Source organism: Pseudophryne corroboree, chromosome 3, assembly GCF_028390025.1.
Source record: "Pseudophryne corroboree isolate aPseCor3 chromosome 3, aPseCor3.hap2, whole genome shotgun sequence".
In the NCBI taxonomy this organism is placed as follows: Eukaryota; Metazoa; Chordata; class Amphibia; order Anura; family Myobatrachidae; genus Pseudophryne; species Pseudophryne corroboree.
Window position 1 is genome coordinate 566,527,123 of NC_086446.1, and position 15,671 is coordinate 566,542,793.

Sequence of the window (15,671 nt, forward strand, 5' to 3'; positions counted from 1 at the left end):
GACTCGACCTGTCTCCCGGCAATCAGTCACTTAGCCCTGCCGATCTGGAGTGCTGGTTCGCTACAACACAGAATTGAAGCACTGGGAACTAGCTTTCCGAATCCCCTTAGCGGACGGCTCTCTGCATTACCATATCCCTCAACGCTGTCGTGACGAAAACTGGTACAAATCCGGAAAGGGGCATGGCCATGAGTAAAGGAGGCATGGCCCTGCGACGCTCCCATAGGAATGAATAGGATTGGGAGACACCAAAACCCAGAACAAAGCCCTTTTTGTCCGGTACAGGCCATAAAAAACAGTACTGTACCAACCAAAAAGGTACAGTTGGAGGGTATGCATTACCGTGGCCACTGGAGATGACCCAGGCTGTGGCGCCTAACAGAAAGGCAAATTACATGTGTGTTGTCGTCCCCCGTCCCCAAGTTAACTAGTGCCCGATCCCCATGTGTGGCACTCAGCCCTGCTACCTTGAAGTGCTGTGGCACCAGGAGGTCCGAGCACAGCCCTGCAGCCTCAGCATTTCTCCCTGTGACCTTACCTCCTCCACCCCACCCCCCAGGGGGTTGACATGATGTATTGCCAGCCACCTTGTAATGCAGGGGTGCTGGACCCAAGCAGTTGGCACATAGTGCTGCAGCCTATGATGTGACTCCCCGGCTGCAGCGACTCCTTACATCTTAGCCCCTGGAGCAGCATGCCGGGGGTTAGCAAGCATCGCCGTGGCTGCCGGAGAATGTCGGGGGCTGCGGCACATCAGAGACATAAAGAAACATTTTTTAAAACACTCGGCGCCTAGTGCAGTTAACACATCAATATGTATCTTTAAAGATAACGCTGCAGCGTGGGAGTTAACTCCTTCAGTGCCGCGGCGGCCATCATCTCCACATGGGTCGGAGCACCAGCCACATTGAGCATCTCTAGTTAAGAGCAGAAGATTGGATATGTTATGTTTTTCAACTGGAACAGTGCTTTGTAAAGGGGCCTACACAATTTTGACAATGATCGATCTGAATGATGATCGATCATCGTCCAAATTGACTTGCATTGCAAATCGACGGAGAACCAACGATAAAAGACGCAGGGCCGCGCAGCGTTCATCGTTGGTGCATACACACTGAGCGACATGAACAAATTCTCGTTAATCGTTCATATCGCCCGCACACATCGGCAAGTGTGTAGGGCGCATTAGCCATATAGGAGTGAAATGTGGTAGCTCCTAATCTTCTAATATAAAGCACTAAAGTATATGGCCCTCATTCCGAGTTGATCGCTCGCTAGCTACTTTAAGCAGCCGTGCAAACGCATAGTCGCCGCCCACGGGGGAGTGTATTTTCGCTTTGCAAGTGTGCGGACACGTGTGCAGCCGAGCGGGACGAAAACGTTTTTTGCAGTTTCTGTGTAGCTCTGGACTTACTCAGCCCTTGCGATCACTTCAGTCTTTTTGATCCCGGAACTGACGTCAGACACCTGCCCTGCAAACGCTTGGACACGCCTGCGTTTTTCCAAACACTCCCTAAAATCGGTCAGTTGCCACCCACAAACGTCCTCTTCCTGTCAATCTCCTTGCGATCAGCTGTGCGAATGGATTCTTTGTTAAATCCATCGGCCAGCAACGATCCGCTTTGCACCCATACGACGCGCCTGGGCATTGTGGTGCATACGCATGCGCAATAGTAACCTGTTAGCTGCGCTGCAAAAAACGGCAGCGAGCGATCAACTCGGAATGACCCCCTATGTTCCTTCAATTTTATGGGAGTCACATTATTTTGTAGTGTAAACATAAACAAAGATTTAAGAAAACCACTTAACTAGCGCTTCTATTCGTTCAAAGGTTTGCTTATTCTTCTCAGACCATCTCCATCATTTGACATATGGAACAAAGAGGTAGGAAAGAGAATATAGTGTAATTTCGTTTTCTAATAACAAACAACAACATATAAACATTAAAATCCAGCGGTCCGAGGTGAAAGGAGGCGTCTCAGGTCCAATACACTGAAGGAGAACCTGTATAGGAACAGCATTTGGGATGAATACGAGTGACCTATTGGAAATTTCTATCATACCTATATGCTGATTTTGAACTGTCTAAACCACAGTTCCATCAAATCTGGTAAACCTCCATTGTATCTACTGTGACTGAGAAGCTTACCTGTTTATTATGCCTTTTGCACAGACCGCTGGATTTTAATGTTTATATGTTGTTGTTTGTTATTAAAAAACGGAATTACACTATATTCTCTTTCCTACCTCTTTGTTCCATATGTCAAATGATGGAGATGGTCTGAGAAGAATAAGCAAACCTTTGAACGAATAGAAGCGCTAGTTAAGTGGTTTTCTTAAATCTTTGTTTATGTTTGCACTATTGGTGAGGGGTTAAGGACACCTCTAGAAGTCAACCACTGACAGGCTGCTTCTGGCGCACGACAAAATTCTTGTCTTTTTTTCTCTTTATTTTGTAGTGTGTTTGCAGCAACATTATTTTTTATTTACTTCCAAAAATTTGCCAGAATACCTGCTCACAACTAGTATTCAAAGTTGCATACCGCAACTGTCCCAATTCAGGAAAGACAATACTGATTTGAGGGGACTGTCTTGCCTTCCTGACTCCTAAGAAGCTGGGAGATGTGTCTTGCTGATTTACACTAAGTTGAGGGGTATGTCCTGCTGTCTCCCTGGACATTGGGAGGTATATACTGCTGGATCCCTATACGGTGGGAGGCATGTTCTGTCTTTGCTAAAGCCTCTCATGCAAAGGCAAAACGCATCAGAGGACTCAAAGAACTACTCTTGGTGAGTGTCTGGGATACTCTAGCAGCAGTGGGGAATGGGCAAAATACAGTAGGCAACGTCTGGAACCAATTACATACAATGGTTAGATAAAAAATACAATGCTGGTCCTTGCAAGTTCACGAGAACCATGCACTGTTCATACTACACAAAGCACCAGGCGAGGCAGCCATGTGGAGTGCACTACATTGGTTATCATACGAAGACCAAACGCTGTCACAAGAAATGGTACTGGTACTATAGCAGTACTACGACCATTCTATGGTTCCCTTCCTATGGCCATGCTTAGTTCTCCTGAACTGTAGGTATATACACTATATGTCTGCTCCTACTGGTAGGTAGGCATGACCCCCATCAGGTGCTACATTGAAGGGTGTGGATAAGTGACAGCAATCGGGTGGTCTTCAGTATGCCGAATGTCGGGATCCCGGCTCTCAATATACCGACGCCGGAATCCCGACACACCGACAGCTATTCTCCCTCGTGGGGGTCCACTACCCCCCTGGAGGGAGAATAAAATAGTGTGCGTAGCGCGCCACCGTGCCCGCAGCGTGGCGAGCGCAGCGAGCCCGCAAGGGGCTCCTTTGCGCTCGCCACACTGTCGGTATGCCGGCGGTCGGCCTCCCGGCGCCGGTATGCTGGTCGCCGGGAGCCCGAGCGCCGGCATACCGTACTACACCCACAGCAATCATATGTCACCATAACAATATCCAGGTGGGGCCTACGTTGTGTCTGGTAATCAGGGATCATCAGGCAGGTGATTGTCTTCTCATAGGCATACCTCCAACATGACCCGTTCCAGGAGGGACACAATGCTCAGCTCCTGGACTTCCCACTTAATCTCTGATTGCCATCACCTGTTTACTTAGTTAATAACAAAGGTGTTTCCCCACAGGTGAGGGCAATCATAGATTAAGAAGGAAGGCCAGGAGCAGAGCATTCTATCCCTCCTGTGGAGGGTCATTTTGGGAGATGTGTGATATAGGGAAAGCTGCAGGATGTACTGTATGTATTATGACTATTTGTAACAACACTCAGCACACACGTTATAACCTGCCATGTCCGGGGGTAACTAACTAACTAACCAACCAACCCACCCTATCCAGGACTACGTCAACTGCAGTACCTGCATTGCATGCCCTAACCACAGATTTTAAAATTGCTAATAAAGTTGGATGTAGGCACAGGGCATGCCGGGATTTGAAGTTCAGTGCGACAGTGCATGCTGGGTAGTGTAGTCCATGATGCTTAGTGGGAAGTCTTCTAGGATGCCGACGCCATGAACCCGTGGTGCATTGCTGCGTGACGTCAGAGCGGGCTAGCGTTTGAATTCGGCGCCGCGGACATGTTATTAAACGGATCTCCGCTTGTCCTGCCGCCTCCCGGGCCCGGGGAGCCCGAGTTACAGGACGAATGGCGGCTCTACCAGCTGGACACCCGCATCCGCACCTTCACCAACTGGCCGTTCACGGAGGGCTGCGCCTGTACCCCGGAGCAGGTGAGACTGGGAGCAAGGCGGGTTGGGGTGTGGACGGACACAGATATAAGAAGTCCAGCAGTCCACCGTGAGACACAGTGCTGCACCCACCGCACGCCCTCCGTGCGATGTTCCCACTGGCCAACCCGCACCCTGCCTCCTACAGTCATTGTGGCTGGGTACGGCTATCTGGCCATTGGAGCAAAGTACTGGCGGGGTGCATGTGATTGGGGCGAGCACTGGTCGGTGGAGTGCTGCATCATCCTTGTTGTGCAGGGGTAACATCATAGTATGAATGTGTGTGTATATATTATATATAATTTCTCTTACGTCCTAGAGGATGCTGGGGACTCCAAAAGGACCATGGGGTATAGACGGGATCCGCAGGAGCTTGGGTACACTGAAAAGACTTAAAACTGGGTGTGAACTGGCTCCTCCCTCTATGCCCCTCCTCCAGACCTCAGTTAGACTTTGTGCCCAGGAATGACTGGACACTCACTAGGGGAGCTCTACTGAGTTTCTCTGGAAAATACTTTTTTGTTAGGTTTTTTTATTTTCAGGGAGACCTGCTGGCTACAGGCTCCCTGCAGCGTGGGGGCGGGATGTACTATAAGACATCGCCGCCCCTCGCCAACTACCGCAGCGATACTAATCGCATATGTACTAACATATGCGATTAGTATCGCAATGCGGTATAGGAGGCACCCCGCAATGATGTCTGTGGAGGTCTCCGTCACCTCCCAGACCCGGGAGGTGACGTGTGCAGGGAGTCCCTGGGCTCCTCCTCCTCCCCCCCCCTTCAGCCGGAAGGAGACAAGGCTGTGCTGCGGGGGGGGGGGGGAGGGGGGCCGCACCAGCAGCCTCTCAGGTATGCCGGGGGGAAGGGGGGGTCGTCGTAAGCGGTGGCGGTGGTAAGAGTCCCATAGGCTTCTATAGGGTATCGCCATAAAAAGATGGCGATACCCTATGGTGCGAAAACGTGGCGGTCGGGGGTTAGTACATATGAAAATGCGGTAAAACGGGGGTTTTACCGCATTTTCCCTTTAGTAAATCCCGCCCCGGGAGTGAGGCGAGAGAAGCAGACCTACTTCTTAGTTTAAGGGCTCTGCTTCTCTGCTACTGGACACCGTTAGCTCCAGAGGGTTCGATCACTTGGTGCGCCTAGCTGCTTGTTCCCGGAGCCACGCCGTCACCCCCTCACAGAAGCCAGAAGAAAGAAGTCGGGTGAGTATGAGAAGATCAGAAGACGGCAGAAGACTTCGGTAACCAGGTACAGCGCAGCGGTAACGCTGCGCTCCATGCTCCCACACACTATCACTGACGGCACTCACAGGGTGCAGGGCGCTGGGGGGGGCGCCCTGGGCAGCAGGTTACTGGAGTCCGGGAAGCCGGCAAAAGCCTTTTCTCAGCCACCGCCGGCATTTTCAGTAGTTTCAAATCTGGCGCGCTGAAGCCCGCCGGGAAGGGGCGGAGCTTAACGCGTGGCTCACAGCGCCATCTTTTTCTCCTCCACGCAGCTGAAGGAGACGCTGGGCCGGGACCTCCATCACAAGTAACGGGAAGATATTTCAGGGGGGGGGGGGGCGCAGTGTGGTGCATTTATTACTATTATTTATACCAACACTGGTCATATATATCCCTTTATAGGGATATATGGGCGCTGGGGTGTGAGCTGGCATACTCCCTCTGGGTCCTCTGTCTGGGCTTCACTGTGGGCCTGTCCCCTAGCTGAGACATTCTGAGTGTGTGTCGGTGTGTCGATTAAACGTGTCGGCATGTCTGAGGCTGAATGTGTTTCACCGGAGGAGGTTGTTGGGGGAGCGGTTGTGGGTCTGGATTTAGGCCTGTCGGCGCAGCCGACACCTGATTTACTCACTTTACTAAGTACAATCAATACGAATGTGGCTTCTTTATCAAAGAGGTTGGATAAGTCTGAGTCACAGACGCAGGTGTGGAAAAAGTCCATAGAGGAGGCTTTGTCTCCGGTACAGACCCCATCGGGCTCGCAAAAGAAGGCCGTTTACTCAAGTGGTAGATACTGATACCGACACGGACTCTGATTCTGAGGTCGATTTTTCTGAGGCTGCTTTGCATCCACGTTTAGTGAAGAGTATTCAGTACATGATTGTGGCTATAAGGGATGTTTTACACATTTCTGATGAACCTGCGGTGCAGGAAACAAGGATTTGTTTGTTCAAAGGGAAAAAACCTGAGGTGAAGTTTCCCCCCTCTCATGAAATGAATACTCTTTGTGAAAAAGCTTGGGAGTCGCCAGATAAGAGGTGGCAGTTTCCCAAGAGGATTTACATGGTATATCCTTTCCCCTCTGATGACAGGGAAAATTGGGAGTAGTCTCCAAATGTTGACAAATCTCTATCTCGTTTGTCTAAGAAGGTGGCGCTTCCGTCTCCTGACACGGCAGCTCTCAAGGATCCGGCGGATCGCAAGCTGGAGACGTCTCTGAAGTCCATTTTCGCTAATACGGGTGCATTGCTCTGGCCTGCAGTGGCGTCGGTGTGGGTGAGTAGTGCTATTGCTAAATGGGCTGAGAATTTAGCTGCTGATATGGATACTCTTGATAAAGATAATGTTCTTTTGACTCTTGGTTATATCAAGGACGCTGCAGATTACCTGAAGGATGCGGCGAGGGATGTTTGTCTCTTGGGATCAAGAGCCAATGCCATGTCAATATCGCCAAGGAGGGCGTTGTGGATCCATCAATGGAATGCGGATGCCGACTCCAAGAGAGCTATGGAAGCTTTACCCTTCAAAGGTAATGTCTTGTTTGGGGACGGCTTGGCTGACCTGGTCTCTACCGCGACGGCGGGTAAGTCCTCTTTTCTTCCCTATGTTCCCACACAACACAAAAAGGCACCACATCAGCAGATGCAGTCCTTTCGTCCCAACAAATACAGGCGTGGAAAAGGTTCGTCCTTCCTTGCTTCAAAAGGTAAAGGAAGGGGTAGGAAGTCGCCTGCCGTGTCAGGCGCCCAGGACCAAAAGTCCTCCCCTGCCTCTACCAAGTCCACCGCATGACGCTGGGGCTTCCCTGGGGGAGTCCGGACCGGTGGGGGGGGGCCGTCTCCGAGTCTTCAGTCGGGTCTGGATTCGTTCAGGCCTCGATCATTGGGTCCTAGAGATTGTATCTCAGGGATACAAACTGGAGTTTCGGTAGGTGCCCCCTCACCGGTTTTTCGTTTCGCCCTTACCAGCATCTCTTCCGACAGGGAGCTGGTGCTGGCAGCAATACAAAAATTGTGTCAACAGGGGGTCATTGTTCCCGTTCCCCCGTCACAACGGGGGGAGGGGTTCTACTCGAGCCTATTTGTTGTGCCGAAACCAGATGGTTCGGTCAGACCGATTCTGAATCTAAAATCCCTCAATCCATACTTGAAAGTTTTCAAGTTCAAGATGGAATCTCTTCGAGCTGTGATTTCCAGCCTAGAAGGGGGGGGATTATATGGCGTCAGTCGATATAAAGGATGCCTACTTACATGTCCCGATATTTCCTTCGCATCAGGCCTTCCTCAGGTTTGCGATACAGGATTCTCATTACCAATTTCAGACGTTGCCGTTTGGCCTTTCCACGGCCCCGAGGGTTTTCACCAAGGTCATGGCAGAAATGATGGTTCTCCTTCGCAAGCAAGGGGTTACAATTATCCCGTACTTGGACGATCTCCTGATAAAGGCGAGGTCCAAGGAAAGGTTGCTAAGAAGTGTGGATTTTGTGCTGTTGGTGCTACGACAGCACGGTTGGGTGCTAAATTTGCCAAAATCTCAGTTGATTCCGACCACCTGGCTGTCTTTTCTGGGCATGATTCTGGACACGGAGTTAGAGTATTTCTTCCACAGGACAAGGCTCTAGAACTGCAGTCGTTGGTCAGGGAACTTTTGAGGCCGAAGACTGTGTCCATCCATCAATGTACGCGGGTTCTGGGGAAGATGGTTGCGGCGTACGAAGCCATTCCGTTCGGCAGGTTTCATGCCCGGGTGTTTCAGTCGGACTTGCTGAGCAAATGGTCCGGGTCTCGCCTGCACATGCACCGGAAGATAAGTCTATCTCCCAGAGCCAGAATTTCCCTCCTGTGGTGGCTACAAGGGTCTCCTCTCCTAGAGGGACGCCGGTTCGGTATCCTGGACTGGTTACTTCTGACAACGGATGCAAGTCTCCGGGGCTGGGGTGCAGTCACCCAAGGCAGGAACTTCCAGGGGAGATGGTTGCTCCAGGAAGCGGGTCTCCACATAAATGTTCTCGAGTTAAAAGCCATTTACAACGGCCTGCTACAGGCGAGAAGCCTTCTTCAGGGTCGATCTGTCCTGGTACAGTCAGACAACATCACAGCGGTGGCACATACCAACCGTCAAGGCGGAACAAGGATCAGTCTGTGTATGTGTTCTCTCCACTTCCTCTCATTCCAAAGGTACTGGGGATCATTCGGCGAGCAAGGGTTCAGGCGATTCTCGTCGTTCCAGATTGGCCAAGAAGGGCCTGGTATCCGGATCTTCAGGAATTACTTGTGGAAGATCCTTGGCCGCTTCCTCTGAGAGGACCTGTTGTTGCAGGGTCCATGCGTGTTTCCAGACTTACCGCGGCTGCGTTTGACGGCATAGAAGTTGAGCGCCAGATCTTAGCTCGTAAAGGTATTCCCGGGGAGGTCATTCCTACTCTCCTCAAGGCTAGGAAGGAGGGTACGGCGAAGCGTTATCACCGTATTTGGAAGAAGTATGTTTCCTGGTGTGAGACTAAAAGGGCTCCTGCGGAAGAATTTAATTTAGGGTGTTTTCTCCACTTTTTGCAGGCTGGTGTAGATGCAGGCCTGAAGTTGGGCTCCATCAAGGTGCAGATTTCGGCATTGTTTATTTTCTTTCAAAGGGAATTGGCTGCCCTTCCAGAGGTTCAGACGTTTGTGAAAGGAGTTTTGCATATCAATCCTCCGTTTGTGCCTCCTGTGGCCCCATGGGATCTTGATGTGGTCTTACAGTTTCTCATGTCTTCCTGGTTTGAACCTGTGCGTAAGGTTGAGTTGAAGTTTCTCACCTGGAATGTAGTCATGCTGTTGGCGCTGGCATCTTCCAGGCGAGTGTCTGAGTTGGCGGCCTTATCTCATAAGAGCCCGTACTCTTTCATTCAGATATGGCAGAATTGAGGACTCGTCAACAATCTTTACCAAAGGTGGTGTCTTCGTTTCACATTAACCAACCTATTGTGGTACCGGTGGCAGTTCCAAGGTCTCTGGATGTAGTGAGGGCTTTGAAGATCTACGTCGCCCGTACGGCTGTTGCCAGGAAAACCTGAGGCGCTGTTTGTCCTGTATGCTTCCAACAAGATTGGTCATCCTGCTTCAAAACAGACTATTGCACGCTGGATTTGTAGTAAGATTCAGCAGGCCCATTCTTCGGCCGGGTTACCGGTGCCGAAGTCAGTGAAAGCCCATTCTACCAGGAAAGTGGGCTCGTTTTGGGCGGCTGCCCGGGGCGTCTCGTCTTTACAGCTTTGCTGAGCGGCTACCTGGTCAGGTTCAAACACTTTTGCCAAGTTCTATAGGTTTGATACCCTGGCTGATGAGGACCTTGCGTTTGCTCAGTCGGTGCTGCAGAGTCGTCCGCACTCTCCCGCCCGGTCTGGAGCTTTGGTATAAACCCAATGGTCCTTTTGGAGTCCCCAGTATCCTCTAGGAGGTAAGAGAAAATCGGATTTTGGTACTTACCGGTAAATCCTTTTCTCCTAGTCCGTAGAGGATGCTGGGCGCCCATCCCAGTGCGGACTGTTTCTTGCAGTGTTCTCTTGTCGGTTCACTTAGTTTATACATGGGTTGTGTATTTCTGGTTTCAGCTTGTTGCTGTTGTTTTTTCATACTGTTATCTGGTTTACTGTTACTCCGGTTGTACGGTATGGTTGTGGTGTGGGCTGGTATGTTTGTAGCCCTTAGTTTACACAAATATCCTTTCCTCGAAATGGCAGTCTCTCCTGGGCACAGTTCCTATAACTGAGGTCTGGAGGAGGGGCATAGAGGGAGGAGCCAGTTCACACCCAGTTTTAAGTCTTTTCAGTGTGCCCAAGCTCCTGCGGATCCCGTCGATACCCCATGGTCCTTTTGGAGTCCCCAGCATCCTCTACGGACTAGGAGAAAAGGATTTACCGGTAAGTACCAAAATCCTATTTTGTCTAACGTCCTAGAGGATGCTGGGGTCCATATTAGCACCATGGGGTATAGAGGGGTCCTTTGTGAGCCACTGGCACTTTAAGCGTTAGAGAGTGTGGGCTGGGTCCTCCCTCTATGCCCCTACTACCAGACTGAGTTTAGAAAATGTGCCCGGAGGAGCCGGTCACAGCTAGGGGAGTTCCTAGGAGTTTTTCTAATTTTATTTTTCTAAGAGTGTTAGGTACAGGAAGGCTGCTGGCAACAGCCTCCCTGCTTCGTGGGACTTAAGGGGGGAGTTGGAACCAACTCTAGAAGTTAATGGTTCTCTATCTCCACTGACAGGACACTGAGCTCCTGATGGTGCTGATCGCAAGCCCACAAGGCGACCGCTCACTCCCGCAGCACTGCTGCCACCCCCTAACAGCCAGAAGATAGAAGAGTGGTGAGTATGATGCCGACGGCCTGGGAAGCGGGTTGCGGGTGAGAATGGCAGCACAAGGGTGGGAGCACTCCGGAAGGCTCAGCGGCACTTGGTGTACGACGCTGTGAGAGGCGACCTGGGCCAGCGCAACATACCCTACACTGGTCACATATGCCAACAGGGGCTAATTCCACTGTTAGCAGCACAAAACCTCAGGCCAGTATAATCTATAAAGTGCGGGAAGATGTGCCATTACAGGGGGTGGGGCTTCTCAGAGCAGATCCAGCGCCATTTTCTCCCTGCAGATCACACTGAAGAGACGCTGACGGGGAGCGCTGCCCTCCACATAACTCGGACTCCACCATACCTCTGCGGTACCAGGGTGTTATAGACATGGGGGGAGAGTGATATAATCACTGTGTAATCTTATTAAAGTTATTCAGTCAGCGCCGGCTGTTTAGTGTATTAACTGCCTACTGGGGCGCTGTGTGGCTGGCTCCATATACTGTCTCTCTCTGAAGGTACTCTGGGGTAAACTGTCTGCATTTTCCTGTGTGTGTGTGTGTGTGTGTGTGTGTATATATATCTCACATAAGCATGTCTAGGGACTCTGTATTTTGTGCTGCAGAGCGTGTATCTTCTCCTGAAGACTCCATTCCATGTACTCAGGGCTGCAATATCCTGTCACAGCATTCTGAATCCGAACCCCCATGGGTGGTTTCTATTAGGGGAATTATATCCCAGATTTTATCTCGGATAGCTCAAAATGAGACTGAAACACAGGTATTGAGAAAGTCTGAGTTTTTGTCTTAGTCAGCTCCCACTGCCTGCTCATCAATAACCCCTATTGCATACCCAAAGAAGCATGCTCTTGCCCAGATAATGCAAGCTGACATGGATACCGACTCTTATACAGGGGACGGTGATGGGGATATGCAAGGGGAAGATGCATCCCTTGCTAAGGGGGTGCAACTCATGATTGAGGCTATTAGGGACATTTTACACATTACTGATAAGGTACCTGAGCAGGTAGAGGAGGCTTACTTTACAGAAAACCTCCCTTACCTTCCCTGCGTCTAAGGAATTAAACGCATTGTTTGAAAAATCCTGGGAAAACCTGGAGAAAGTTCCAGATCCCAAAAAGGGTTCTCATTGCTTTTCCTTTCCCTGAGGACAGGAAAAAAGTGGGAAACCCCGCCTGTAGTAGATGCTTCTGGATCTAGGTTGTCTAAAAAGGTGGTTTTACCTGTTCCCGGGTCCACCGCTTTAAAAGAGCCGGGGGACCGCAAGATTGAGACTACACTCAAATCACTATACACAGCTACTGGGGTAGCTTTAAGACCAACTATTGCTTGTGTGTGGATTTCTAAAGTCATAGTTAAGTGGTCAGGCACATTACCAGAGGAATTAGATTCTATGGATAGAATTGACATTGAATTGTTTTTACGTCACATACAGGATTCTGCAGGTTTCATGGTGGAAGCCATGAAGGACCTTGGCCATCTTAACGGGAGGGCTTCTTCCATGGCTGTTGTGGCACGCAGGGGACTCTGGCTGCGCCAATGGTCTGCGGATGCAGAATCCAAGAAAAGTGTGGAGAACCTGGCCTTCACAAGTCAGGCTCTGTTTGGGGAAGCACTGGATGCGTGGATCTCCACGGCAACTGCGCGGTAAGTCGACCTTTCTTCCCTCAGCAACACCGCCGACTAGGAAATCTTATCCTATGTCTACAATGCAGTCCTTTCTGACTGTGAAAGTTAAAAAGTCCAAACCTCCTTCCACTTTCTTTAGAGGAGGTCGGGGGAAATCCAGAAAGCCTGCACAAACAGGTTCCCAGAAACAGAAACCTTGTTCTGCTTCCTCTAAATCCTCGGCATGACTGTGGACCTCCCAGCCTGGAGATCGGGTAGGTGGGAGCAAGACTAAGAAATTTCAGTCATGCCTGGTCCCCTTGGTACAAGATAATGTTTCCCAGGGGTACAGACTGGAGTGTCAAGTACTCCCACCTCACAGATTCTTCAAATCGGGTTTACCAGCTTCGCTGACAAAGTGCTCTCCTACAGGAGGCCATTCAAAGATTGCTAAAGTCAAATGTCATTGTTCCTGTTCCACCTCACCTAACATACAAAGGGTTATTACTCAAACCTGTTTGTGGTACCGAAACTGGATGGTTCGGTCAGGCCGATATTGAACCTAAAGTCCTTGAACCCTTATTTGAGGGAATTCAAATTCAAGATGGAGTCTCTGAGAGCGGTGATCTCCGGTCTGGAGGAGGGGGAATTTCTAGTATCCCTAGATATCAAGGATGCGTACCTTCATCCTGATCTGGCTGCCTCACCAGGCTTATTTAAGATTTGCACTGCTGGACTGTCACTATCTGTTCCAGGCACTGTCGTTTGGCCTCTCCTCTGCACCGAGGGTGTTCACCAAGGTCATGGAGGAGATGATGGTACTCCTCAGCAAGCAGGGTGTGAACATTCCTTATCTGGACGATCTGATAAAAGCGTCTTCCAGGGAGAAGCTGTTACAGAGCATTGCTCTCTCAACTCAACAACTCCAGGATCATGGATGGATCCTGAATCTTCAAAAGTCGCATTTGGAGCCGACAAGGAGACTGTCCTTCCTGGGGATGATCCTTGACACGGAAGCACAGAGGGTGTTTCTGCCGGTGGAGAAAGCGTTGGTGAAACTTCCAAGGAAGGTGGTCAAGTTTGGAATCCATCCTTCCTATAAACATTCTGGAACTAAGGGTTGTGTACAACGGTCTTCTACAAGCGGCACATCTTCTAAAAGATCAGGCAATTCAAGGTCAATCGGACAATGTAAGGACGGTGGCCTACATAAACCGACAGGGCAGAACGAAGAGCAGAGCTGCATTGTCAGAGGTAACAAGAATCCTCCTCTGGGCAGAAAAGCACACAGTGGCCCTGTCCGCAATCTTCATTTCGGGAGTGGACAACTGGGTAGCGGATTTCCTCAGCAGACACTATCTCCATTCAGGAGAGCGTGGCCTCCACCGGGAGGTGTTCGCGGAGGTGACAGGTCTTTGCGGCGTACCTCACATAGACATGATGGCCTACCACCTCAACAAGAAGCTTCGGAGGTACTGTTCCAGGTCGAGAGACCCACAGGCGGTGGATGCACTTGTAACTCCGTGGATCTTGCAGTCAGTGTATGTGTTTCCTCCACTTACACTCATACCAAAGATTCTAAAACTAATAAAAAGAAAAAGGGTTTAGGCTAACCCCATTGCTCCGGAATGGCCAAGAAGGGCTTGGTACGCGAATCTTCTGGAGTTACTGCTGGAAGATCCGAGGCCTCTTCCTCTTCACGAGGACCTTCTGCAACAGGGGCCGTTCCCCTATCAAGACTTACCATGGCTACGTTTGACGTCATGGAGGTTCAACGCCAGATCTTAGCTCGGAAGGGCATTCCGAACAAGGTTATTCCTACAGGCTAGGAAAGGAATAACGTCTAAACATTACCATCGCATTTGGAAAAAGTACGTGTCTTGGTGTGAATCCAAGAAGTTTCCTACGGTGGAGTTTCAACTGGGCCTGTTTCTCCTCTCTCTGCAAGCAGGTGTGGATGTGGGCCTGCGTTTGGGCTCCATAAAAGTCCAGATTTCGGCCTTGTCCATTTTCTTCCAGAAACCATTGGCTTCCCACCCTGAGGTTCAGACTTTCTTGAAGGGGGTTCTGCACATCCAGCCTCCATTTGTGCCTCTTACGGCACCTTGGGATCTTAATGTGGTGCTGCAGTTCCTGCAGTCGGATTGTTTCGAGCCTTTACAGGAGGTTGATGTCAAGTTTCTTACTTGGAAAGCGGTCACACTGTTGGCATTAGCATCTGCTAGACGTGCTTTGTCCTGCAAGAGCCCCTACTTGATTTTCCATGAAGATAGAGCTGAGCTTAGGACGCGTCGGCAATTTCTTCCGAAGGTTGTCGGCTTTTCATACCAACCAACCTATTGTGGTGCCAGTGGCTACTGACTCAATCACCTCAAAGTCCTTGGATGTTGTGAGGGCTTTGAAGATTTATGTGAAGAGAACTTCTCGTCACAAAGTCGGATGCTCTGTTTGTCCTTTATGATTCCAACAAAGTTGGGTGTCCTGCTTCTAAGCAGACAATATCTCGCTGGATCAGGTTCACTATCCAGCATGCTTATTCTACGGCAGGATTGCCATGTCCAAGATCTGTTAAGGCCCACTCTACTCGTAAAGTGGGTTCTTCCTGGGCAGCTGCCCCGGGTGTCTCGGCTTTACAACTTAGCCGTGCAGCTACATGGTCAGGGTCGAACACGTTTGCTAAGTTCTACAAGTTCGATACTTTGGCCTCTGAGGACCTAAAGTTTGGTCAGTCGGTGCTGCAGGAGTCTCTGTGCTCTCCCTCCTGTACTGGGAGCTTTGGTACATCCACATGGTACTAAAGTGGACCACAGCATCCTCTAGGACGTAAGAGAAAATAGGATTTTAATTACCTACGGGTAAATCCTTTTCTCGTAGTTTGTAGAGGATGCTGGGTGACCGCCCAGCGATTCATTTTCCTGCATTGTTACTTGGTTAAGTACTGTTGTTCAGCTGTTTCTGAATAGTTTCAAGCTGGTTAGCTTGGCTTTCTGTTATGTGTGAATTTCACCACCATCTGTGTATTTCCTTCTCGATGTATATCCGTCTCCTAGGGCACAGTTTCGAGACGGAGTCTGATAGGAGGGGCATAGAGGGAGTAGCCAGCCCACACTCTTAAAGTGCCCATGGCTCCTAGTGGACCCGTCTATACCCATGGTACTAAATTGGACTCCAGCATCCTCTACGGACTATGAGAAAAGGATTTACTGGTAGGT

General features: G+C 50.1%; 1 protein-coding gene across 1 annotated transcript in view; it reads left to right on the forward strand.

The window, feature by feature from the left end:
* The first annotated feature begins 4,013 nt into the window (after nucleotides 1-4,013).
* BIRC5 (baculoviral IAP repeat containing 5) overlaps nucleotides 4,014-15,671 on the forward strand; it is a 37,352-nt gene continuing 25,694 nt past the window's right edge. The window contains exon 1 of the mRNA XM_063961302.1: nucleotides 4,014-4,285. Within this exon, the coding sequence (XP_063817372.1) occupies nucleotides 4,133-4,285 (153 nt within the window). The 5' untranslated portion in view covers nucleotides 4,014-4,132. The remainder of the gene's footprint in view (nucleotides 4,286-15,671) is intronic.